Source organism: Oryctolagus cuniculus, chromosome 12, assembly GCF_964237555.1.
Source record: "Oryctolagus cuniculus chromosome 12, mOryCun1.1, whole genome shotgun sequence".
Lineage (NCBI taxonomy): Eukaryota > Metazoa > Chordata > Mammalia > Lagomorpha > Leporidae > Oryctolagus > Oryctolagus cuniculus.
In genome coordinates, this window is record NC_091443.1 from 53,070,040 (window position 1) to 53,095,265 (window position 25,226).

A 25,226-nucleotide genomic window follows, 5' to 3' on the forward strand; every position below is an offset into this window, starting at 1 on the left:
AATTATTAATTCAATTTAATTATTAATTCAATCCTACAGTCTGTAGGAAAAAGATTATCATAAATTCGGATATATTAGCCATTAAATAAGAATTGACTAAACAATGTGAGTATGTGCCAAGAAGTTATTCTACTTAAGCTTTATGTTGCTTAGATAGTAGTTAATGTGCATAACACTTTAATTCTTTCAGTGAATTTTGGCTTTTTAAACATGATTCTTTTGGGGCCAGTGCTGTGGCTTAGTAGGTTCAGCCTCCACCTATGGCACTGGCATCCCATATGGGCACCACTTCAAGTCTCGGCTGCTCTACTTCCAATCCAGCTCCCTGCTAGTGGCCTAGGAAAGATGGCCCAAGTGCTTGGGCTCTGTACCTGCATGGAAGATCCAGAAGCAGCTCTGGGGTCCTAACTTCAGTTCGGCCCAACTTTGGCCATTGCAGCCTTTTGGGGAGTGAATCAGCAGATGGAAGACCTTGCTGTCTCTCCCTCTCCCTGTCTGTAATTCTGCCTCTCAAATAAATAAGATCTTTAAAAATATATATATATATATAACTATTTTAACTGGTTGTTTAAATAATCAAATCAACAGATAGGTCAGTTGATAAATATTTCAATTTTTAATCTAAAGAATAAGAGATATGAACAATTGTAAACTTGTTAATACACAGCTCTGGTGGAGCGGACACTCTTATTCACAGTTTATGCTATAGATTGAAGAACCTATTCAGAAAGAATTGGTTGAATCACTTAGAGTGATATACTTAGAGTAAACTTAATGTACTTAGAGTAAACCATTATCTTATTTCTTGTTTTAATTTTACTACATTTTGTTTTATTTCTAATTTTTATTTTTTCTTAACTCACCTCCAAACCCTCCAACAAAATGAAATGTTCTTCCCCATGAAGTTGAGCAGTGAAGGCAGTGTATGAGTATTTAGTACACACACATTTCTTCCTTTGGAAATACTGCTCCACTGTCCCCTACCTTTCTGCTCCTTTGCTGAGGAGACGAATGACACTGTGCAAGTTGATTGCGTGCTCTCCAGAAGTTTAGGAGATTTTTCCCCTGGCGTACTGAAATCCTCCAATGACCCATTGTACTGAGTACTTGGTATGCCCTTTCAATCTGGCAATACATATCATTCATCTCTGAGAAATTTTCTTAAATAATCTATTTGATAATTTCTTTCCCATCACTATCTATGTTTTCATTCTCTAAATCTTCTCTATCATGTATTGGATCTTCTGAATTTCTCAAGTTTTCCATCCTGTGTTATTTTTTGTTCCAGTTTCTGAGTGATTTTCTTATTGACTTTATCCAGTCTCTTTTTTTTTTCTGCTGTCATATTTTTACATCCTAAAACTTTCTACTTATTCAAATAAAATCATTATTTCTAGCTTCTCCTTACTTTCTGCCCCAACCCCATTTCCACTTTTATTTAGTCTATTTTGTTGTTGTTGTCTTCTGCCACTTGCCACTGCCTCTGCATCTTGGTGTGTGGCAACAATGTCCCAAAGCCAGGGTGGGTCACAGAGGCAGGCACGCAGCACCAGGCCCTTCCCTGCTGCTCAGAGTTTGTGCTCAGCTCCCCCTGCAGTCCCTGTCACTGTGTCACTCAGAGCACAGTAGTACACGGCCGAGTCGGACTCTTGCACTGAGGATTTCTCCAAGTGGAAGGAACTGCTGTCTTTGTTGTACAAGGCTTCAAAACCTCTATTGCTTCCCTTCTCATTGGCCGTCATGGCTCTCAGGAGGAGCTGTGGACCTTCCCCAGGATACTGGACATACCAGAGGAGGGCAGGGTACTGTGCACTTTCATAGGAGCAGTTCACAGTCAGCGAAGCCCCTTCTGGGAGGGTCACTTGGCCTTCAGTCTGGGTCACCGAATCTCCATTGCTCCCCCCTGAAAAATAAAATAGCAAGAGTCTATGTTATCTTAGGAATGATCCAGGCCAGGTTCCTAAGAGAAACCTCTGGTCAAAGACTGCACTGCTGGCATAAGGACCAAGACTGAGCGTTAACTGCCACCTTACTTACCTAGCATTAAAAATAGCACAGTCAATGGTCCTAGAGAAGTGTTCATTTTGAGAGCCTCTGGTGTACTTGGGTCTGGACTTCTTAGTGAGAAAGAAGGTTAACATCACAGTAGAAGGGTGAATATGAGCTCAGAAGTAAAGCAGGAAATGTATATGTGTAAGAAGATGCACCCCCTTGTGGGCAAGAGACCGAACTCAGATGATTGTTGGTCTCTCAAAAATCAATCCTACTCTTCTCTCTCTCTCCTTTTTTTTTTTTTTTTTTTTTTTTTTTTTTTTGACAGGCAGAGTTAGACAGTGAGAGAAAGACAGAGAGAAAGGTCTTCCTTTTTCCGTTGGTTCACCCCCCGCAAGTGGCCGTTAGCCAGGTGCTTCCTCCTGGTCTCCCATGCGGGTGCAGGGCCCAAGGACCTGGGCCATCCTCCACTGCACTCCCGGGCCACAGCAGAGAGCTGGACTGGAAGAGGAGCAACTGGGACAGAATTCGGTGCCCCAACCAGGACTAGAACCTGGTGTACCAGCGCCGCAGGCGGAGGATTAGCCTAGTGAGCCGCGGCGCCGGCTCTCATCTCTCTTCACCTCTGGTTTATTTTCTAAGACACCTCTTAGCTGTCCGATGATCCTTTGTGAATTTAAAGAATAGTTGATATTTATCTTAAGCATATTTTCCCAGCACTCTATCAGATAGACATGGAAGGTCAGTATCACTGCCCTTCTGAGAAGGGTTTGTTTTTCTTTTCTTACATGGTAAGCCATTTTTGGCCACATTGTGAGTCAGTGAAATATCCCCAAAGCAAGTATCAGGATAAACAGAGGAATGCCATAACACCTGTTAGTCATTAGTAGATGATTTGGGATAGCCGAGACTTACCCTTTTTTTGTTTTACCATTCTATTCTTATACCCAGAAAAATGTTGCTAGCAGATGGCTAACAAATATTCTTGGAAGGCATAAATGAATGAATAAATGCATGGTCTTTGGTTGAGGAATTTCTACTGCCTGAAATACCAATTGCTTCACATTTAAGACACCAGTTTTAAGAAATATAATTTGATATAAACTTCTGAAATAAAACTGTGAATTCTATATTGCATGCATATTGATTAAAACATTTTAAAAATCTCAATATTGAAGAAAATAGTAACTAAAATTATAAATTCCTGTAAAATTTTGTCATTATTTTCTTTTATCCTAGGATTTTAATCATGTCCAGATAATGTGACTGACCCATATGCCTCAGGTGGATTCTTTATAGTGTGTGTTTCAGAATTCCTGTTGTTCTGTAAACTTGCCTTAATTATGCTGTGTGTGTGTGTGTGTGTATAGAGAGAGAGAGAGCAAATTATTGGCCAAAATAGTTTAATAAAATTATCTTTACCACAGGATACATTACTTACAGAATAAATATTTGCCTAAAAATACCAAATGATGAATTCAATCTCAGCTTTTAGCATAGGTTGAGATATTTCTGCTGATGAACAGAATCACTCTACAGTAACAATCAAACTTGTTTGCATATAAAAGTTAGCTAGTAATTAATTTAAAAATACAGTGTTAGAAGTGTCTCCACCTACATATAAAACCAGCCTTCAGAATTAAGGTCTGTGAAGTTAGAAATCCTCTTTTGTGGTTTTTGATGCAACCATGTTGTACAAATTTACAAAATAAGCTTTGGAAAAATGACCTGTACACAGTCAAGGTCTCAGTGAAGCTCCTCTGGGGTCAGCATGAGAAAAAATCCTCCAAACCACACAGATTCTTTAAATCAATTTCCTTTCATGGCTGTATTGAAATCATGGTAGTTAAACACTGCTCAGTCTTAGTATAGCTGTCCATTCAACTTCTAATAAATGTCTTCTGAATGTTCCAGGACAAACTTGATGATGAAGGAAGATGCCCATTTTCTGCCAAGCTCTTAGCAAATATGTCTTTGACATTGGAAGCCTTTTTCATTGTGCATTCTGGAGCGCTTCTTACTCTTCGTGAATTCTGGGTAGGAAGCTTTATGGTCTTATAGCAAGATGTCAACACTAACAAGTCCAGTCTTTGGCAGAAAGTAAGGATCTGGATATTGTTTAGGTTCATAATAATTTATCTTTCTCCCTCTTTCTCTCTTTCCCTATGTCAAATCTCTCTGACCAAAGAGTCTCTTTCTCCTTTGCCTGGCTCTTTTGCCACGTGACTCTAACCTATTTAACCTTAAGTCTAAGCAGAAATAGAGATTTTCACTTTACAGCATTTCTTTTACTTTTTCAAGTCAACCTGTCCCTTGTGTTGTAACAATCCTACAGTCATGGGAGAGAATCTATTTGCCACCCCATGAGTCCATAAGGAGATCAATAGCATTGAGGAATTGTGGCAGAGAAGAGCACCAGAGAACTTCATGAACCGTAACAAAAACAGCTTAAGCTTAATTCCCAGGTAATAATAGATTATTCCAACAACCTGATCTCAAAAGCGCAGAAGCTGTACTTCAAGAACTTGGATTTACCAAGATTTATTAGTGAAGGGTTATTCAGGGAAACAGAAACAAATCCAACTGATTTACGAAGAAAGACATTTAATGCAGAGAATCGGACCTACAGTCATTGGAAGGGCTGATGAGACAAAGATGAGACCGTATCTTTCCTGACTGCAGGAAATCTGGAAGCATAATGGCCTGAGCTGTCTTGACACCAAAGTAAATGGTGCTTAGGAAAAAGCCAAAAGGCTGAACAAAGCCACCCTCGGTGATCTCAGCCACCTTCCCACAGGCTGTACGGTAGAATCAGCACAGTCAGGACTTCTCCTCCCCACGTTCCTAGGATCACACAGCAGCTTCTCATTTACAGAAATTAAAGTACGTACTAAAATAAAAGGGTTGTGGGAAATGCAGATTCATTTTCTTCCCAGTAAATGAAGGGAGTAAGTTAAAAGAGATGAGTACAATTCCCAGTTGACAATGTACAACCCAGCCAACTGGTGAAATAAGTTCCCATCTATACCAAGTAAAGTGCAGTCCACACCTTCAGACACTAGCAGAGCTGTGTTTTGTACTCAGAGGACCACTGTAATAATTAAAGCAAATAGTACCTCAGTATCTGGTTTGACCACGTTAATGAACATAATATTGTATAAATTGCCATTAATAATTTTTGTCATTTCTCAAAATAGTGGCATTTAGCATGAAAAGAACTTCCACATTTGGAAATGGAAATTAAGCAAATGATAGATATACTGTCTCCTATTATTTCATGAAAGTTTTAAGACTTTAAGGCCTTGGGGTAGGTGTTGTGGTACTGCAGGTAAAGCCAGTGCCCACAAGGCCAGCATCCCACATGGGCACTGGTTCGAGTTCTAGCTGCTTCATTTCCAATCCAGCTCCCTTCTAAGGGCCTGAGAAAGCAGCAGAGGATGTCCAAGTCCTTGGACTCCTGCACCCATGTGGGAGACCTGAAAGAAGCTCTTGGCTCCTGGCTTCAGATTGGCTCAACTCCAAGCCATTATGGCCATTTGGGGAATAAAACAACAGATGGAAGATTCTCTCTTTCTCTCTCTGTTTCTCCCCCCTCCACTATAACTCTGACTTTCAAATAAATAAATAAATCTTTAAAAAATTAAAGGCTTCAATGTGAGCTCTAAAGCTGTGCCAAATGCATTTAGTAAATTGTTCTAGAAATGCTATTGAATGAGTGTTAATAAATGACACAAGAAACTTGTTTTGGTACTGAAAACAACAGTGTATATTTGTGGCAATTATTTCACAATTAATATACTTTTTAAAAGTTCTGAGTTCCAGCCTCCTAGTATCAGCCAGAATTTTTTCACCTATTTCTAACAACAACATCCTTTACTGCTTGAAAGTAGGACTCCACCCAATCCACCTACTCAATATTTGTAATGATTCTGAAATAAGTGTCATTGAATGTCATGAAGGAAAAAAATGAGCAGTCCTTATATTGGGAGAATATAATATGTAACAGTTGGGCCCAGTTCACAAGGTCTAGGTACATCCAGTTCGAGAGTTAAGCTGGAGACAATCTTGCTGTAACAAGAGCCCCTCTAACTGCATTTAGACTGCTCCCAAAGGTGTCCACTTTAATTTTCTTATTTGACAATATAAGTAAAACTACTTCAATATTTGAGGCAGGGCTGCTGATATGAGGATGGAGAATGTTTGCCCAGGTCATGAGGCCCTTGGTGCCAGGAGTCATAGTTTCTCAATACTAAACTTTAGTCTTGAATGGAAAGAGGCAATGCTCTTTCTCATGTATACTACATAAAGCAGCCATGTGCAGCTGTTTTGGGATGTAGAACTAAGTTATATGGCTAAGTCTCATAAAGATACCAGCTTCATCATCAGAATGACAAAACACAACTAGTGCTGGTGAGGAGGTAGGGAAGAGATAACCCTGATACAATGCTGGTGAAAATGTAACTGAGTACAGCCATTCTGGAAGACAGTATGGAGGCTCCTCAGAAAACTGAAAATAGATTTACCATATAATCCAGCAATCCCACTACTGGGTACAAAGGAAATGAAATCAGTCTGTCAAAGGGACATCTGAATCAAAATAGCCAAGAAATGGAAACAATCCAAATGTCAATATGGAGTACTACTCAGCCATGCAAACAATGAAATCTTGCTGTTTGCAACAACATGCCTTGAACTTGATATTCGTTATGTTATGTGAAATAAACCTCTCACAGAATGGCAAGTATGTCATGGTCATATGTGGAGTCTACCAAAAACAAAAAAAAGACAGGCTCATAGAAATTGGAGGATAATTGTGGTTCTCAGAGGCTGAGGAGAGTGGGGGGAAAGGAGGAATGGTTAAAAGATTATTTAGTGGGTACTGTTAGTGTTAGATGGGAGTAAGAAGTTATGGTGTTCTGTTGCACAATAAGGTGGCTATAGATAATGATAATGTAAACATAATGATAATATATAAAGTCTAGAAGAAAGGATTTTTAAATGTTTTCACAATGAAGAAATGACAAATGTTTAAGGAGATATAGATGCTTACCCTGAGTAGATATTATATAATGTATGCATGTATCGAAATATCCCAACACACAAAAATGTGCAATTTGTATGTTACTTAATTTTTTTAAATTTACAGATATTCAGTCACAAAAAGATAGTGAACATAATTTTAAAAAACATTTAGTAAGCATAACTTTTTTTAAAAAAAAGATTTTATTTATTCATTTGAAAGGCAGAGTTACAGAGAGAGATCATCCATCCTCTGGTTTACTCCCCAAATGGCCTCAACTGCCTGCATTGAACCAAGCAGAAGTCAGGAGCCAGCAGCTTCTTCCGGGTCTCCAACTTAGGTGGCAGGGGCTCAAGGACTCGGGCCATCTTTCACTGCTTTCCCAAGTGCATTAGCAGAGAGCTGGATTGAAAGTGGAGCAACCAGGACACAAACCAGCATCCAAAAGGGATGCCTGCATCATAGGCAGCAGCTTAACCTGCTATGCCACAACGCAGGCCCCTAGCGTAATGTTCTTATGAGTAATTTTATATATCTTATCCCATTTCCAGAAATCCCTCAAATGAATATCTTAGAAGTAGCCATACTAATATGATTTAGAAAATAATGCTGATCCCTACAGGTGTCCCCTTTAGATAAGATAAATCACTGGACACTGGACAAAATCCACTATTATTCTCCATATACTTGGATTCCTGTAACCCAAATCTCATTCATGCAGCATCAGGAAGGACACAACTAAAAAGTCCAATCCTCCGCCTCCTCCTCTTTTTTTTCCCTCAAAGTCTGAATTCATTATTGACCAAAACTTCAGACGCTTGAGGATACAAAGTCTTCCTGTAAAGTTTTTTCCTTCTAGCCAGAAGACAGTCATCCATCTATCATAAACCTTTTGATTTTTAAATTTTCATTGCGATATTTAATCAGTATATCTTCAGGAACCACACATTGCTAAATTTTGCACATCATCAGTTATAGCAATGCTAAACAGATAAGAATCAATTTTTAATTCCAACTGCGAAATCATGTGAAAATAGAATGATTATTTTAAAAAAATGATAGCATTTTGGGAGAAATTAGCAAATTTTAGTATTCCACTAATTGTGAGGATGTCTGATGTGGATTCGCAGAATTCAAGATTTCAATAGAATTCATCTATTTTTATGAATAAAGTAAGTGGAATCCGGCACCTAGATTTCGCATCTTCTCTCTCTTAAGTAGAGCTCTAAAGCTATTTGCAATTTGGATTACTCACTCTTGTTTCTCTGATATCCCTAAAAAATTATTACATGCACACGCCATTGTGCTAAGCTGTTCAACATCGAAATCAACCTCCTTTGTCTCTCTTAAATGGAGCACTTAAAACGAAGAGAAATTAACCAGTAACAGAGTGGAGCCAGGAAAACTAGCTTACAATTTCCAAATTGGGAAAACATAAAGTGTACAAGAAAAGCCTACAAGAGGAGGCTCGCCCTCTGTTCGGAGTTACTGAAAAGTAAAATGTTGAGTGCGAATCAGAACTCTCCTGGGCACCTCCCCCATCCAACCACTAAAAGTGCATCGGACCCATGCGGCCCCGGCGAGTCCCTGGGCGCCTCTGCTGGAAGAGCTCCAGGTTCTTTGCTCTTGCAAAGTCTTTCGGAGGCGTTTCTTCTCCCCAGCATCTCCGGAGGTTTGTGTCCGGCTCCCCCTGCAGGCCCAGGCGCTGTGGCAGTCACTGCGCAGAAGTACCGGGCCGCGTCGCTCCCCTGCACTGAGGCTTTCCTCAGGTGGAAGGAAGACTCGCTCTTCTTAAACTCAGCCTCAAAGCCTCTGATGCCGGGAACCCGGGCGTCCCCTGAAATGTACTTGAGGAGAAGCTGGGGGCCTTGGCCCGGGTACTGGACGTACCAGAAGAGATAAAGGGCCGTCCCTTGGGAGTAGCTGCACCTCAGCTCCGCAGCGGCTCCTTCAGACACAGCGACCTGGGCGTCGGGCTGGGTCACGGTCTGGGCGCTGGCGTCTCCTGGAAAAGCAAAGCGGGACCGTGAGCGCAGCAGCCTTCACCTTGAAGTGTCCCCACTAAGCTCTGAATCTGAGAACAGCTCTTCGGCGACAGCAGGACTGTCACAGAATGTTACTCACTCAGGACAATAACCATCCCCAGGGCTGGGAGGAGCACCCGAAGCATGGCTGAGCCGGCGCGCTCTGGAGACCTCTGAGCGCCAGGACCGCGCCTGCGGAACTCAGCTCCTGGGAACAGACGGAGTGGGACACGCCCCTTCATGCAGTAAAAACGCGAAACTGCGCAGACGACCCTGGGCCTTTCTGTCTCTGCCTCTGCTCCCTCGTCCTGTCTTCAAAGCCAGGCGCCCCAGCTGCAGGGAGGCTGCACCGAGCGGGACGTGCTGATCAAGGGTCGCAGGACCCGGGTTTGTGCAACGTCGCCCTCCGGAGGCCGGGTGCAGGCCAAGCACTCTGGTAGAGACTTCCTTCCGCTCAGAGATGCATGGTGAATTTCCCCTCAACAGGTGTCTTTCTTCCCTAATCCGCGCTAGGACACCCTCTGCATTAACTACATTCGGCTTAGTCTCAAGTTCAAATAGGGCCTGTAAGATAGAGGAGTCATTTAGGGAGAAAACAATCAGACAATAAATCTGCCAGACTTAGTCCATCAGCACCTGTGTGTAAAAGCAGAGACATTTAGATCAACTTCCCTGGGCTGCGCTCGGGAAGGGAGTATTCATTAGATGGGGTGGAAAATGTGATGGGCTGCGGAGGCAAAGTTAAGAGAAGATTAGGCATACAAAATAACAGCCAAGAACACAGACCCTCACCTGGAAAAATGAGGTAAGCTTGTCTCCACTCTATTTCAAGCAGAATCACAAAGATTCAGTCCTTTAGACCACCAACAATGATAATTATAACACTAAGAAAAGTGTCCTTATCTACTGCTCAGCCCATTACTGGAGTATGACACTCAGTTCTGGATCCCGCACCATCAAAGGAACATGGGCAGACCCGGAAGAAGCTCTTGGCTCCTGGCTTTGGATCCGTGCAGCTCCGGCCATTGCGGTCATTTGGGGAGTCAACCAGCAGATGGAAGACTTGCCTCTCTTCTTTCTGTGTAACTCTGACTTTCAAATAAATAAATAAATCTTTAAAAAAAGAGTATATATTAGTGTCCTCAACAAATATTACAGAGCACCCACACTGGGCCACTGGAGGCTAAGTTTGAAACAGTCCTAGAAGAAGCCTTTATTAATATTCATTATTTATGTTTCTGCTGAAATTTTAAAAATTTACAAATCACTTTTTTAAAGATTTATTTATTTATTTGAAATACAGAAGTACAGAAAGGCAGAGAGAGAGAGAGAGAGAGAGAGAGAGAGATCTTCCATTGGCTGGTTCACTCCACAAATGGCCACAACAGTCAGAACTGGGCCAATCCAAAGCCAGAGCCAAGAACTTCTCTGGGTCTTTTTTGTGGGTGCGGGGGTCCAAGTTCTTGGGCCATCTTCTGCTGCATTTCCAGGCACATTAGCAGGGAGCTGGATCAGAAGTGGAGCAGCCAGGATTTGAACCAGAGCCCATGTGGGATGCCCGTACTGCAGGCAGTGGCTTTACCTGCTATGCCACACACAGTGTCAGCCTCTAAATCACTTTTATATATAATTGGTGCTTGATCTTCACAATAACTTATGGGAATAAGCCATAACACCATTATTAACCTACTAATTAGAAACTACTGCATGTTGTTGAATTGCCAAGTGTCACACTCATGTCTCATATTCTAAAGCTCTTAGAGCTCCCAGTGCTGTGTTCCAGTTATTAACTGTTTCTCCCAGGGTATTCCACATTGCTCCATCAGTCAAAGCAATTTAGCCTGACAGCTGCCTCAGCACCATGTCTGTGAATCAAAGAACAGGCTCAGGCAGCTCCAGTTGTAAAGTTTGGTGACTTCAGGGTCCTTGGTTCTGACAGTAGATTACATACACTTCAACAGGTAGGGTGGGGCGAGCCTTCAAGTACACCATGCCAGGACTCAACCACCAAAGATTTTGATGTAATTGGTCTAGGGTAGGCACAAGCACTGACTTCTTTTTTCAAGTAAGTCCCCAGCTGATTCTTCCGCGCAGCCAGGGTTGACAGCAATTGGGACACACAGGCTGTAGGTGCCTGGAGAATTCTGTTTGGCTTGGCTCAGAAGTAGTGCCAGAATCTCTGATCTGGAGGCCAAAATAAGTAGGAAACAAGGCATGTACTTTTTCTCCCCATTTCTCAACGTCATGAGGACATTAAGCCCTTTCTCAGGATTCTGTATTAACACTATGAACTGGAAAAAAAGTGTTTGCAGCTCCTGGTGATGGCTGCTCCTCCTGGATGTTCCTGGCCCCAGCTGTGGGCTGATCACCCCTGCCCAGGCAAAGAAGACCATTGGAAACACAGAGACATTTCCAGTGGATTCTTCTGTGAGCAAATGGCTCCTATAAATGGTCCAGGGAGCTGAAGTTCTCCTTCCTCTACTTTGTGGTTTCATAACCTCCACTGAACTTTTTCTGTCCTGGCTCCCTCTATGAACACCTAGAATCTGTCACCCTCACTCCCAGAAAGCTACTCGCAGACTTAAATAAAATAGATTTTATTACTTATGATTGTTCATTAATATAATATTATTTAGTATTTTATTAGACATCTATAATTTAACTGTTAAATAAAGGGTCAGGCTTTATTGTACTTACAGCTGATAGTACAACTTCACTTTCAGGTTAATGTGGTGCAAAACACACGTGGCAGTTCCTCCCATCTCAATGTGGAGAACCAGTTACTGCCCTAGGAACAGTAGGCTTTCCAAATACTTGCCTTACATATTTAAGAAGTATTCAACAGCCTCCAAACTTTAGCAATGTTTCCATGAGAATGCCTGATAGAAAGAAACTAAGCCTTGAAACTAGTTTCTCCTAAGTCTCCAACTCCCATATAGACTCAACTTCTAATCTGCATCCCAGAACATTAAGGAAACAGAATCTCCAAGGAGACTCATCCCCTACATTCAATACTAATGTATTCCAATGCCTAGAAATAGCACCTGGTATGCATTTGGAGCTGATATTTGTTCAATGGATGAGTGAATAGAAAGTGCTGTTTTAGCACCTTTTACTTTCGATTATTATCAGTTGTGAAAAAAAGTGAAAGTTGTTGTAATCAAAATGGAGTTGCTTGTGTCTACCTTGACAGTCAATAAATAAATAAATAAATAAATAAGGCTAGGAAGGGAAGGTTCTTACACATTATTGCCTGATACTAACTGTCACAATAGACTGCCAGAACCACACTGCACAGACACCACGGCAACCTTATAGGATTCCACAGGAACTTTCATCTGCTTAACCTTGGACTAGCATCAGTCTGGTGATTCATTATTGTTGGCCAAAGGTTATTCTCTCAAAATATCAGATGCAGTTCTCTAAGCATTTGCCTTCAAAGATTTCCTCTTGCCTCAACCTCCTTGACTATGCCTGTAGTGACTGGAGAACGTGGGAAGATTCCTACAAAGGAAGAACTGGAGAGGAAATGAAGGTCCTGGGATCTGAGGCAGGAGTTTCTGTAGCACGAGTGTGAGAGGGCGACTTGCACCAGGCTGACATCAGTGGGATTACACCTCTGATATCCCATTTAACTTATCTTATACTTACCAAAAAAATGAGATCTTAGCAGATCTCCTAAACTGAGAGATGAGAATATCTAGGAGAGATGAAATCCACACTTCTCTTGTCAGGGGAGCATTGAAAACTTCAGTAGATACCAGGGAATATCTTCAACATGGTGGAACACCAGAGGCACCTTTACTGAAAGCAGGATCCTCTCAGATAACTAGAACTCGTCTGTTCATTAGATTTCCTCCTCCCACTCCTAGTGGGCTCCCAAGTCCTGAGACATCAAAGCTGGAATCTGCTCCTTCCCTGCCAGTGTCCCCAGACACCTCATGACTTTGGAGGGAAGCCTAGCTCTCCCCTCCCAGGGCTGCCCACCCACAGCCCCAGCTGCACACCTCTGGGTTTGTGCTCAACTCCCTCTGTGGTTCCTCTCACTGTGTCTCCTAGAGCACAGTAGTACACAGCTGAGTCTGATAACTGCAGTGAGGATTTGTGCAGGTGGAAGGAGCTGTCCTTCTTGACAAGAGTGGCGTGAAAATCTTGATGCTCCATTCTCTGGTTTTCTGTTGTGCTTTGCAATAGGAGCTGAGGTTCCTGATGGAGATACTGGACGTACCAGAAAAGGAACCCTGAATAGCTGGTTTGGTAGTTGCAGTTCAGAGTCAGAGATGAGCCCTCAGAGAGGATAACGGGTCCCTCTGTCTGGGTCACTGAGGCTCCATTCGTCCGTCCTAAAATGATTAAGATGTTGTTATTTAGGAATGTATCAACAGGACAGTCCTGGAAGGAAGTGGGGCTAGAGTTCTTCACCCAGACCTGGGAACAGAAAATCATTTAGAAAACCAAACATCACTTACGCACAGTTATCAGCAGGACCACCACAGTCACTGAGCAAGACACAGAGAGCATGGCTGGTGAGCTGGAGGAAAGATGTCAGGGTGATGTTCCAGCTCTAGAACCTGGATTCTGGGTAGGAACTCCTAGAAAATCCTTGTTCCTTGGAAAGACAGCCTCCCTGCCCTGCAGCAATTGAAACAATGAAGAGTGAACCAAATATGCACCTGTCAAACCACGTAAGTCATCTGGAAAATAACCCTTATCTGAAGAAAGATGCGCCCTCTTGTGGTTAGTCCAAGCATTGGCAGCTTGCTTCATGGCTCTCACATCTGACTTCATTTTTCCAGTTTCTTTGAGAGATGATCCAACAAGAGAAGCAGGATACACAGCAGACTCATAGAATGGCAGATGTCATAAACAGCACTATGGCCTCAGAATCAACCCTTCAGGCATTCGGATCTGGCTAAAAAGCCTATGAGAGTATTTCAGGCATGGAAAACCAAATACTCTGGCAAAAAAAAATAAAATGACCTAAATGAAAGATCCCTAAGAGTGAGATCCCAGTGGAAAGAAGGGGCCATCAAAGAAGGAGTTACCATTCTCTGAAGGGAGGAGAGAACTTCCACTTTGATTATGGCCTTATCTAAAGATCTGAATTTTCGAACTCAACAGGCTTCCATAGCCTTGGCAGCTCATGACAAGAGCTTCGGGTGATTACTGGCGTCATAAATAAGAGTGTCAATTTATTAAGCCAACAACAGGAGTCACTGTGCACTTACTCCCCATGTAGGATCTCTGTCCTTAATGTGCCATACTATGTAAATTAATGGTATAACTAGTACTCAAACAGTACTTTATACTTTGTGTTTCTGTGTGGGTGCAAACTGTGGAAATTTTTACTTAGTATATACTAAGTTGATCTTCTGTATGTAAAGATAATTGAAAATGAACATGATGAAGAATGGGTTGGGAGAGGGAGTGGGAAATGAGATAGTTGCGGGTGGGAGGAAGATTATGCAGGGGAAAGCCACTATAGTCCAGAATTTGTACTTTCATAATTTATATTTTTTAAATAAAAGTTTTAAAAATGTAAACTTGAAAAAAAGAAAGATCTCTACAATAAAAATTTTAAATCCTTTGCAGCGCCGGCACACTGGGTTCTAGTCCCGGTGGGGGCGCCGGATTCTGTCCCGGTTGCGCTTCTTCCAGGCCAGCTCCCTGCTGTGGCCAGGGAGTGCAGTGGAGGATGGCCCAAGTGCTTGGGCCCTGCACCCCATGGGAGACCAGGAGAAGCACCTGGCTCCTGCCATCGGATCAGCACAGTGCGCCGTAGCCGGTGCACTGGCCGCGGTGGCCATTGGAGGGTGAACCAACGGCAAAGGAAGACCTTTCTCTCTGTCTCTCTCTCTCTCACTGTCCACTCTGCCTGTCAATAAATAAATAAATAAAATTTTTAAATATTAAAGAATGAAATAGAAGACAAAAAATGGAAAAATATTCCATGTTCATTGATTTGCAGAATTAATATCATACTAGTACACACTAGAACATACCAATCAAAGCAGTGTATAGATTCCATGCAATCCAAATCAAACTACAAACAACATACTTCTCATATTTAGAAAAATATGATGCTAAAATTCATACGGACACAAAACAGACCTCAAATAGCTAAAACAGTCTTAAATAACAACAATTAAAAAAAAAGACGCATCACAATACCAGATATCAAGACATCTTACAGGACAGTTATAATCAAAACAGCCTGGAAATGGCACATAAATAGACTTGCAGAACAATTAAACTGATTAGAAACCCCAGAAATTAATCTGCATATCTACAACCAACTAATCTTTGACAAAGAAGCTAAAATCAATCCCTGGAGGAAGGACAGCATCTCCGACAAGTGGAAGTGAGAAAATTGGAACTACACATGCAGAAGTATGATAAAGACCCCTACATACTCCTTTTCAAAAATCAACCCACAATGCCTCAAGAATCTAAATCTTACCTGATGCCATGAAATTACAGAGAAAACTTCAGGGAACCCTACAAGACATTTGCATAAGGAAAAACTTCTTGGAAAAGACCCCAGAACCACAGGCAATCGAAGCAAAAATAGAGAAATGAGATTACATCAAGCTAAGAAGCTTCTGTTAGCAAAGGAAATGCCCAACAGAGCAAAGAGGCCAAAAACAGAATGGGATAAAATATTTTCAAACAACGTAACTGATAAAGGTTGAATATCCAAGAACTACAAAGAGTTCAAGAATCTCAAAAACAACAACAACAAATGAAGAAGAAACAAACCAGATAAGGTTGGACAGGCACATAAAGAGGCATTTTTTTTATTTTCTTTTTTAAAAGATTTATTTATTTATTTGAAAGAGTTACAGAAAGAGAGGAAGAGAGAAAGAGAAGCAGAGAGAGAGAGAGAGAGAGAGAAAAGAGAGAGAGTTCTTCCATCTGCTGGTTCACTCTCCAATTGGACACAATGGATGGAGCTGTGCCAATCCGAAGCCAGGAGCCAGGAGCTTCTTCCAGGTCTCCCGCGCTGGTACAGGGGCTCATACACTTGGGCCATCTTCTACTGCTTTTCCAGGCCATAGCAGAGAGCTGGATTGGAAGTGGGGCACTCAGGACTGGAACTCTAAACAAAGGGGTGCCAGCACTACAGGCAGCGGCTTTACCTACTACACCAGAGCCCCAGCTCTACTTGACGGTACGTTTATACTCAACTTCCAGATTCAAAGTAGAGGGGTGTTTGATAAACACAACTTCTAAACAGGTTCCTTGGACTAAAATAGGAATTTCTTTTCATGCAGTGAGGGTGCCCTCGGAGACCCCCATGTATTTGATGCCACAGCCCTACACACTACCTTTCTGCAAGAGAGATTCCCCCTGCAGTTGAAAGAACAGAACAAGGCACAACTAATGAAAAGAATATGCTCCTGGGGCAGCAGAGTGGGGCAGCAGAGTGATGCAGCACGTTAAATCCACAGTTTGCAGTTCTGGCATCCTATATGGGAGCTGATTCAAGTTCTGGTTGCTCCACTTCCAATCCAGCTCTCTGCTGTGGCCTGGGAAAGCAGTAGAAGATGGCCTAAGTCCTTGGGCACCTGCAACCATGTGGGAGACCCAGAGGAATTTCCCAACTCCTGGCTCTGACCAGCATAGCTCTGGTCGTGGTGGCCATCTGGGGAGTGAACCAGCAGATGGAAGACCTCTCTCTCACTCTCACTCTCTCTCTCTCTCTGCCTTTGCCTCTCTGTAGCTCTGACTTTCAAATAAATAAATCTTAAAAAAAGAATATGCTCCTAAAAAAGGAAGAGCTAACTTTAAACCAAATTACTATTTACCCCCAATCAATAAGAACAGAAGCAGCACAAAACCCAGGGTCACACCCCCACACACAGCTGACTTGTGTCTCACACAGAGAGACAAGGGAAGCCTCCCCTCACAGTCTTTCCCGACTGGGCTCTTGTCTGTTGTCCCGGGGAGAAGATGGAAAGATTCCTGCAAAGGAAGAACTGGAGAGGAAATGAAGGTCCTGGGATATGGGGAAAGAGTTTCTGTAGCTCAGGCTGTGAGGAGGGCCACTTGCACCAGGCTGACATCAATGGGATTACACCTCTGATATCCCATTTAACTTATCTTATATTTAGCAAAAATGATGAGATCCTTGCAGATCTCCCAGACCAACATGAGGATATCTCAGGAGAGACCAGATCCACATTTCTCTTGGCAGGGGAGCCACTGCAAACTTCAGCAGACACCAGGGAACATCTTCAACCTGCTGGAACACTAGAGGCACCTTTACTGAAAGCAGGATCATCTCAGATAACTGGAACTCCCCTGTTTACTAGATTTCCTCCTCCCACCACCAGTCTCACTTACTCCAGGGCTCCCGAGCCTGAGACATCAAAGATGGAATCTGTTCCTTCCATGTGGGTGTCTGCAGACACTTCATGACTTTGGAGGGAAACCTAGCTCCACCCTCCCAGGGCTGCCCACCCACAGCCCCAGCTGCACACCTCTGGGTTTGTGCTCAACTCCCTCTGTGGTTCCTCTCACTGTGTCTCTCAGAGCACAGTAGTACACAGCTGAGTCTGATAACTGCAGTGAGGATTTGTGCAGGTGGAAGGAGCTGTCCTTCTTGACAAGAGTGGCGTGGAAACCTTGATGCTCCATTCTCTGGTTTTCTGTTGCACTTTTCAACAGGAGCTGAGGACCCTGATGGAGATACTGGACATACCAGAAAAGAACATCCAGATAGTCAGCTTCGTAGTTGCAGTTCAGGGTCAGAGATGAGCCCTCGGAGAGGATAACGGGTCCCTCTGTCTGGGTCACTGAGGCTCCATTCGTCCGTCCTAAAATGATTAAGATGTTGTTATTTAGGAATGTATCAACAGGAGAGTCCTGGAAGGAAGTGGGGCTAGAGATCTTCACCCAGACCTTGGAACAGAAAATCATTTAAAAAACCAAACATCACTTACGCACAGTTAGCAGCAGGACCACCACAGTCACTGAGCAAGACACAGAGAGCATGGCTGGTGAGCTGGAGGAAAGACAAAGTCCTGGCAGCCTTGGATGCACCCCAAACGTCAGGGTGAAACTCCAGCTCCAGAACCTGGATTCTCGGTAGGAACTCCTGGAAAATCCTTGTTCCTTGGAAAGACAGCCTCCCCGCCCTGCAGCAATTGAAACATGTGAAGACTGAACTAAATATGCACCTGTCAAACCACGTAAGTCATCTGGAAAATAACCCTCATCTGAAGAAAAATGCGCCCTCTTGTGGTTTGTGCAAGCATCGTCAGCTTGTGTCAATGCTCTCATATTTGACTCCACTCCTCCAGTATATTTGAAATTAAAAGAGGATTTTTAAGGTTTTACCTCAAGGTAACCATAAACCTTTTTGGTGATGTATGCACCAAATACACCCCATTATAACACGGTGTACCCATGATCTTCCACATGATCTCTCAGGATTGGAAAACCCCAGCATCATAGCCAGGTGTTAAACTGTATATTGATGTTTCAAAATCATACAATAATGTGAAAATTTTTTTAGGGGTGAAAAAAGGAAAACTTTCAGTAATGAATCCTTTTTAAAAAATATTTATCTATTTATTGAAAGTAAGAGCCACAGAGAGAGGGTAGAGAGAGAGAGAGAGGTATTCTATTTCCACCCCCCCCCCCCAATTGGCTGGAATAGCTGGAGCTATTCCAATCTGAAGCTAGGAGCCAGGAGCTTCTTCTGGGCTCTTCATGGGTTGTTTAGGGGGTCAAAGACTTGGGCCATCTTCCACTACTTTCCCAGGCCATAGCCGATAGCTGGATCAGAAGTGGAGCAGCCAGGACTCGAACTGGAGCCCACATGCAATGCCAGCACTGTAGTTGGCAGTCACCAGCCTCAGGAATGATTTCTGAAAGCTGTCATCTGTATGGGCTACTGCCATATGACTTCTCCATCAATTACTATCACATAATTCTCTCCATCTGAAATTGCATCACCACATCCTAGTATACTGAGATCAACCAATTCATCCAAATGAATTCCAGTATGTGAGAGTAACTGGGAGTACACCAGTGTTCACAAAACAAAAAGCCATTTGATTTTTTCCCACTTCATTTTAGATGCCATGATATGATAGAATTGCTGTCACTGGTGTGCTTGATAAACCCCACAAAGAATAAAACTAGAACTTCCTTTTGACTCTGGCCCAGAACAGCTTACCCATCTCAGGCACATATCTCCAAAACCACAGGTTAACCTCTGATGCTCTCAGCTTTCCTCTCCATGTCTTCTAACAACAGAAAACTATGCACGTGTGCCCGGGTTGATAATAGCATCTTAAATCTGCAGGTACCACTCAGTAAAGTATTAGCTAGACAAATCTTTTTGGACATATAATAAATTATTGCCTTTATAGGCAGAAAACTCTTTTAATTTTGAAATTTCTGGTCTACATAATCACTGTACATGTTTTTGAGCTACTGTGTGATATTTCAACACCTGTACACAACGAGTCCTTCACAAACCAAGGTAGTTAGTATTCCCATTTGCTTATCATTATTTTTGGTTGCAGTTTTTTAGTTCCTCTCCTCTAATCCAAAATAATGTAAGCTGTTGATGATGTGGAAAAATAGACTGACTGTAGAATGTAAATTAGTACAACAAGAAAACCGCATGGATATTTCTCTGAAATCTGAAATTAAATAGACCATAGATCCAGCCATCCCATTCCTGGAAATTTACCAAAACAAATGAAATCAGCATATGAAAGAATTATTTGTATTCCCATGTATATTGCTCAATTCACAATACCAAAGATATGGAATCAACCCATATGCCCATCAGTTGACTACTGGATTATGTGGTATATATATAAGCACAACAGCACACTACTCAGTCTTAAAAAAAGAATGAAATCCTGCCTTTTGCAATAAAATAGACACAGATGGAAACAATTATGCTTAGTGAAATATTCCAGTCCCACAAGAAAAACATGTTTTCTCTTATATGCAGTGTTTAATATGGAATCCAAAAAAAAAATAGTATAGTGTCGCTCCCCGTCTTCGTGGAGGAACGACACAGGACCCTGCGTTGTTCTTTCGTCTGCTCGGCCCTCCCCGGGTTGGCTACTGTCCCTTCCACCTCCGTGGAAGGGCGGTTCCCCCTGGCCACTTTCCCCACTTCCGCAGGGGAGCGGCACACCACCGGCCGGCTCTCTCGGGGGCTGCACAGGTGTTCCTTCAGATAGATGTTCCCCTTAGATGTTCCTGGTGCATGCCGTCTCTCTCCTCCTTTATAGTCCTCTTCCACCAATCCCAGCTCTGCTACCCACACGCCGAGTACGCTGCTCTCCTCCAATCAGGAGCAGGTCCCACAGTTTATTGGTTGAACTGGAGGCAGCTGTGTAGAAGCTGTTTCCTCCTCTCCCAGCGCCATATTGTGGGAGAGCAGATGCATAGAATAAGTCTTAATTCCAGTAACTTAGTCTAGTCCGAGTTGCTCCCAGTTGCTCCCCACAGATCCCCCTTTCTTTTTATTTTTGGCGTTGATACGCGCCTGTCTTCGGTGCCCCACGGCACACACTCTGCTCTGCTTGCTAGAGTTGCCCACAGGTTCTTACAAGTCCTATCAATCAGGCAAACCGAATCCGGGTCCTCTCTTCGCCATGTTGTGAGGAGGTTTTTAGGCGCTGATGCGTGCCTGTGTTCGGTGCCCTGCAGCGCATGCTCTGCTCTGCCTGCAGGTGCTTACAAGCCCTAGCAATCAAGCAAACCGAATCCAAGCCTTCTCATTGCCGTATTGTGGGAAGACTTATTGGTGTTGATTTGTGCCTATCTTCGGTGACCTGCAGCTCATACTCTGGTCGAGCTGCTTGCTGGTGCTTACCGCCTAATCAGGCAGACCGAATCCAAGCTCTCTCATTGCGGTATTGTGGGGAGACTTATTGATGTTAATTCGTGCCTGTCTTCGGTGACCTGCGGCGCATAAGCTGCTAGCCGCCCACAGGTGCTCACCACCTCCCTAATCAGGCAGACCGAATCCAAGCTCTCTCATTGCCATGTTGAGGGGAGGCCTTATTTCTCTATCTCCGGGCATTTCTATCTCTCCTATTATACTTCTATCTACCAGCATTCCTATTTCTCTCATTTTACTTCTAAACTTCTGTTTCTCTTATCCCTGCGGCTTCCCGGCGCCCGCCCCGAGGCTGCTTCTCGGCGGCTTCCCGGCTCTGAGCTGCTTCAGCCCTCTTCTCTTACCTGTGCGGCTTCGCGGCTTCCCGGCTTCGCGCGCGCGCTCCGCGGTCTCCGCGCTAGCCCAGCGTTCCCTATCTACTTGTGCCCCGCACGCTCTCTCTGCGCGCGGCAGCCTCCGCGAGTCACACAGCCCCAGCTCACGTCTCCGCCACTAGTATTCAATCCAAGTTCCCCGGGCTAACCTGGCAAATTCAACCTAGCTCACGCGTCTACGCCTTTCGGTCTGGCTTCCCGTCCTTTGCTCCTCAGGCTAATCTGACGGATTCCAACCTAGCTCATACGTCTCCGCCTCTAGTTTTAGATTTTCGCCTTTTGCTCCCCAGGCTGACTTGACGAATCCCAAGCTGGCTTGCGTTTCCGCCTCGGCCTGCCCCCGCGGCTACATCCTCCCTAACATATTTTTCTCTACCCGGTATGTTTCCCTAAGTTTTCTTCCAACAATATTCCTCCCTCATTTCTCCTGGCTTCTCCCCATAGTCCGTATCTGAGTCTGTTTGTTCTAGCTTTCACTTTCGCTTTCGACCTTAGAGATTTCTCCCAGCTTCCCCCCGTAGTCCGTATCTGAGTCTATGCCTAGGCTTTCAATAGCTTCTTCCGGCACCTTTTTCATCCGGCTTTTCCTTAGGCTGTTTGCTAGTCTCTCTCTCCGGTATTTTCCACTTCTTCCCGTTTCTTCCCTCCTAGGTTTCCTGTCCGAGTCACGGCACCATTATGTCGCTCCCCGTCTTCGTGGAGGAACGACACAGGACCCTGCGCTGTTCTTCTGTCTGCTCAGCCCTCCCCGGGTTTGCTGCTGGTTCTTCCCGGGTTGGCTACTGTCCCTTCCACCTCCGTGGAAGGGCGGTTCCCCCTGGCCACTTTCCCCACTTCCGCAGGGGAGCGGCACACCGCCGGCCGGCTCTCTTGGGGGCTGCACAGGTGTTCCTCAGGTGTTCCCCTTAGATGTTCCTGGTGCATGCCGTCTCTCTCCTCCTTTATAGTCCTCTTCCACCAATCCCAACTCTGCTACCCACATGCCGAGTACGCTGCTCTCCTCCAATCAGGAGCAGGTCCCACAGTTTATTGGTTGAACTGGAGGCAGCTGTGTAGAAGCTGTTTCCTCCTCTCCCAGCGCCATATTGTGGGAGAGCAGATGCATAGAATAAGTCTTAATTCCAGTAACTTAGTCTAGTCCGAGTTGCTCCCAGTTGCTCCCCACAGTATAGGGATGAAATGAAAATCTGGTGAGTTGATTGTTGATTTTAGCCCTTCTTAAACTACTGTGCTCTTCCAGTTTTACTTGTTGAATATTATGGTTAGTGGTGCATTAAGCCTGTGATTATAGAGTGGATTGAAATTACGTATTTGCAGAAAACTTAAAAGACAAAAAAGATGGGAAGGAAGTAGTCGAATTTAGGAAGGGACACAGGGGTGATTGGAATATGTTTTTTGTTTAGAACTGCACCTATGAAATGCATGAAATCTGCTCTTTTTATGTTAATAAAAATACGTGCTGAAAATAACCATAAATAAGAAAAAGGAAGTCATGTACAGAAGACAATTTTAAGGCAGATTATACCAGTTATTATCAAGACCCAATAACATACACCTAGGAATCACAGAGAGAGTGGTGAATTACCCAAAAGAGCAGGGAACTCCACAAAGAGGAACCTCAACTTGTGGAAACTTTACCACTTAGATCAACATTTTTAACTTTGGAAACACCAAGACTGTGGAGGATGTGAGGAAACAGAATTGACAAAATCTACCCTAAGGAGCAGAATGGCTGAAATAACAGCTCAAAACTCAGATTGTCAGTACCTGGTACAATTGAAAATTGAAACAGAGCAGCAGGGACTCAATCAGAGGAATGGGAGGTGGGCATCCCAGGCAGGCAGCCTAAGCTGCTCACTAACCTCAGACATGTGTTTTAAGCTTCATTAGCCAGTTCTCTTACATCAGCCTAAGTATTACATTGAAAAATGATTCAGTTGTGTTCCTGAAGCATTACCTGATGGTACTTTCTTTAAGATTTATTTTTCATACCAGAGATAAATCCCACTTAGTCTGGGTGGATGATCTTTCTAATGTGTTGTTGCATTCTATTGGCCAGAATTTTATTGAGGATTTTTGCATCTATGTTCATCAGGGAAATTGGTCTGTAATTCTCTTTCTCTGCTGCATCTGTTTCAGATATAGGAATTAAGAAAGAATTTGGGAGGATTCCCTCTCTCTCAATTGTTCTGAATAGTTTGAGAAGAATTGGAGTTAGTTCTTCTTTAAATGTCTGGTAGAATTCAGCAGTGAATCCACCTGGTCCTGGGCTTTTCTTTGTTGGGAGGGCCTTTATTACTGATCCAATTTCTGTATCAGTTATGGGTCTGTTTAGGTTTTCTATGTCTTCATGGTTCAATTTAGGTAGATTGCATGTGTTCAGGAATCTATCATAATAGATTTCCCATTTTGCTGGCATACAACTCTTTGTAGTAATTTCTGATGATTCTTTTTATTTCTGTGGTGTCTGTTGTTACATTCACTTTTTCATCTCTTGTTTTATTGATTTGGGTCTTTTCTTTTTTTTTTTAGTTGGGCAAATGGTGTGTCAATTTTGTTTATTTTTTCAAAAAACCAGCTCTTTGTTTGGCTGAAATTTTGTAATTTTTTTTGATTCAATTCTGTTGGTTTCTTCTCAAATTCTAATTATTTCTCTTCTCCTACTAGTTTTGGGTTTGGTTTGCTGCAGTTTTTCTAGATCCTTGAGATGCAGTGAAAGCTCATTTATTTGGTGCCTTTCTAATTTCTTAAAGTAGGCACCTATTGCTACAGACTTTCCTCTTAACACTGATTTTGCTGTATTCCATAAGTTTTGATATGTTGTGTTGTTATCCTTATTTACTTCCAGAACGTTTTTTATTTCTCTTTTGATTTATTCTATGACCCAGTGTTCACTCAGAAACATGTTGTTTAGTCTCCATGTGTTTGCATATGCTCTAGGGATTCCTGAGTTGCTAATTTCCAGCTTAATTCCATGGTGGTCTGTGAAGATGCATGGTATGATTTCAATTCTTTTGAATTTGCTGAGACTTGCTTTATGGCCTAGTATGTGGTCAATCCTAGAGTAGGTTCCATGCACTGCTGAAAAGAATGTGAATTCTTTAAGTGTAAGATGAAAAGTTGTATAGATATCTGTTAGATCCATTGGGCTATGGTGTCATTTAAATCTGCAGTTTTATTGTTAATCTTTGTCTGGTTGATTTGTCTATTTCTGAAAGTAAAGTATTGAAGTCCCCCAATACTATTGTACTGGAGTCTAAGTCCCTTAACGTATCTCTTAAATAAACCGGTGCCCTGTAATTAGGTGCATATATGTTTATAATAGTTACATCTTCCTGTGAATTGATGCCTTAATCATTATACAGTGCCCCTCTTTGTCTCTCTTAACAGTTTTTGTGTGAATGTTTATTTTGTTTGATATTTAGATGGCTATGCCAGCTCTTTTTTGGTTTCCATTGACATGGAATATCTTTTTCCAATCTTTCACTTTCAGTCTGCATGCATCCTTGCTGGAAAGATGTGTTTCTTGTAAACTGCAAATAGATGGGTTTTGTTTTTTAATCCATTCAGCCAGTCTGTGTCTTTTAACTGGAGAGTTGTCCATTAACGTTCAATGTGACTATTGATAAGTTGTCGCTCCCCCTCTTCGTGGAGGAACGACACAGGACCCTGCGCTGTTCTTTTTGTCTGCTCGGCCCTCCCCGGGTTTGCTGCTGGTTCTTCCCGGGTTGGCTACTATCCCTTCCACCTCCGTGGAAGGGCAGTTCCCCCTGGCCGCATTCCCCACTTCCGCAGGGGAGCGGCACACCACCGGCCGGTTCTCTCGGGGGCTGCACGGGTGTTCCTTCAGCTAGATGTTCCCCATAGATGTTCCTGGTGCATGCCGTCTCTCTCCTCCTTTATAGTCCTCCTCCGCCAATCCTAACTCGGCTGAGTAC

General features: G+C 43.1%; 1 protein-coding gene and 1 gene segment (V, D, J or C); both read right to left on the reverse strand.

Moving 5' to 3' along the window:
- Positions 1 to 590: 590 nt before the first annotated feature.
- LOC108178340 (T cell receptor alpha variable 9-1-like) lies at positions 591 to 2,280 on the reverse strand. The segment is given in 2 exon segments: positions 591 to 1,903; positions 2,038 to 2,280. Coding segments are annotated over 2 exon segments (381 nt in total).
- Positions 2,281 to 7,924: 5,644 nt separating this feature from the next.
- On the reverse strand, positions 7,925 to 10,106 carry LOC108178285 (T cell receptor alpha variable 8-3). Its single transcript, XM_070053897.1, has 2 exons — positions 9,137 to 10,106; positions 7,925 to 9,017 (listed from the first exon to the last, which is right to left on the reverse strand). The coding sequence occupies exons 1-2, from the start codon at positions 9,276 to 9,278 to the stop codon at positions 8,527 to 8,529; spliced, it is 633 nt and encodes a 210-aa protein (XP_069909998.1). The 5' UTR covers positions 9,279 to 10,106; the 3' UTR covers positions 7,925 to 8,526.
- Between the last annotated feature and the right edge of the window lie 15,120 nt (positions 10,107 to 25,226).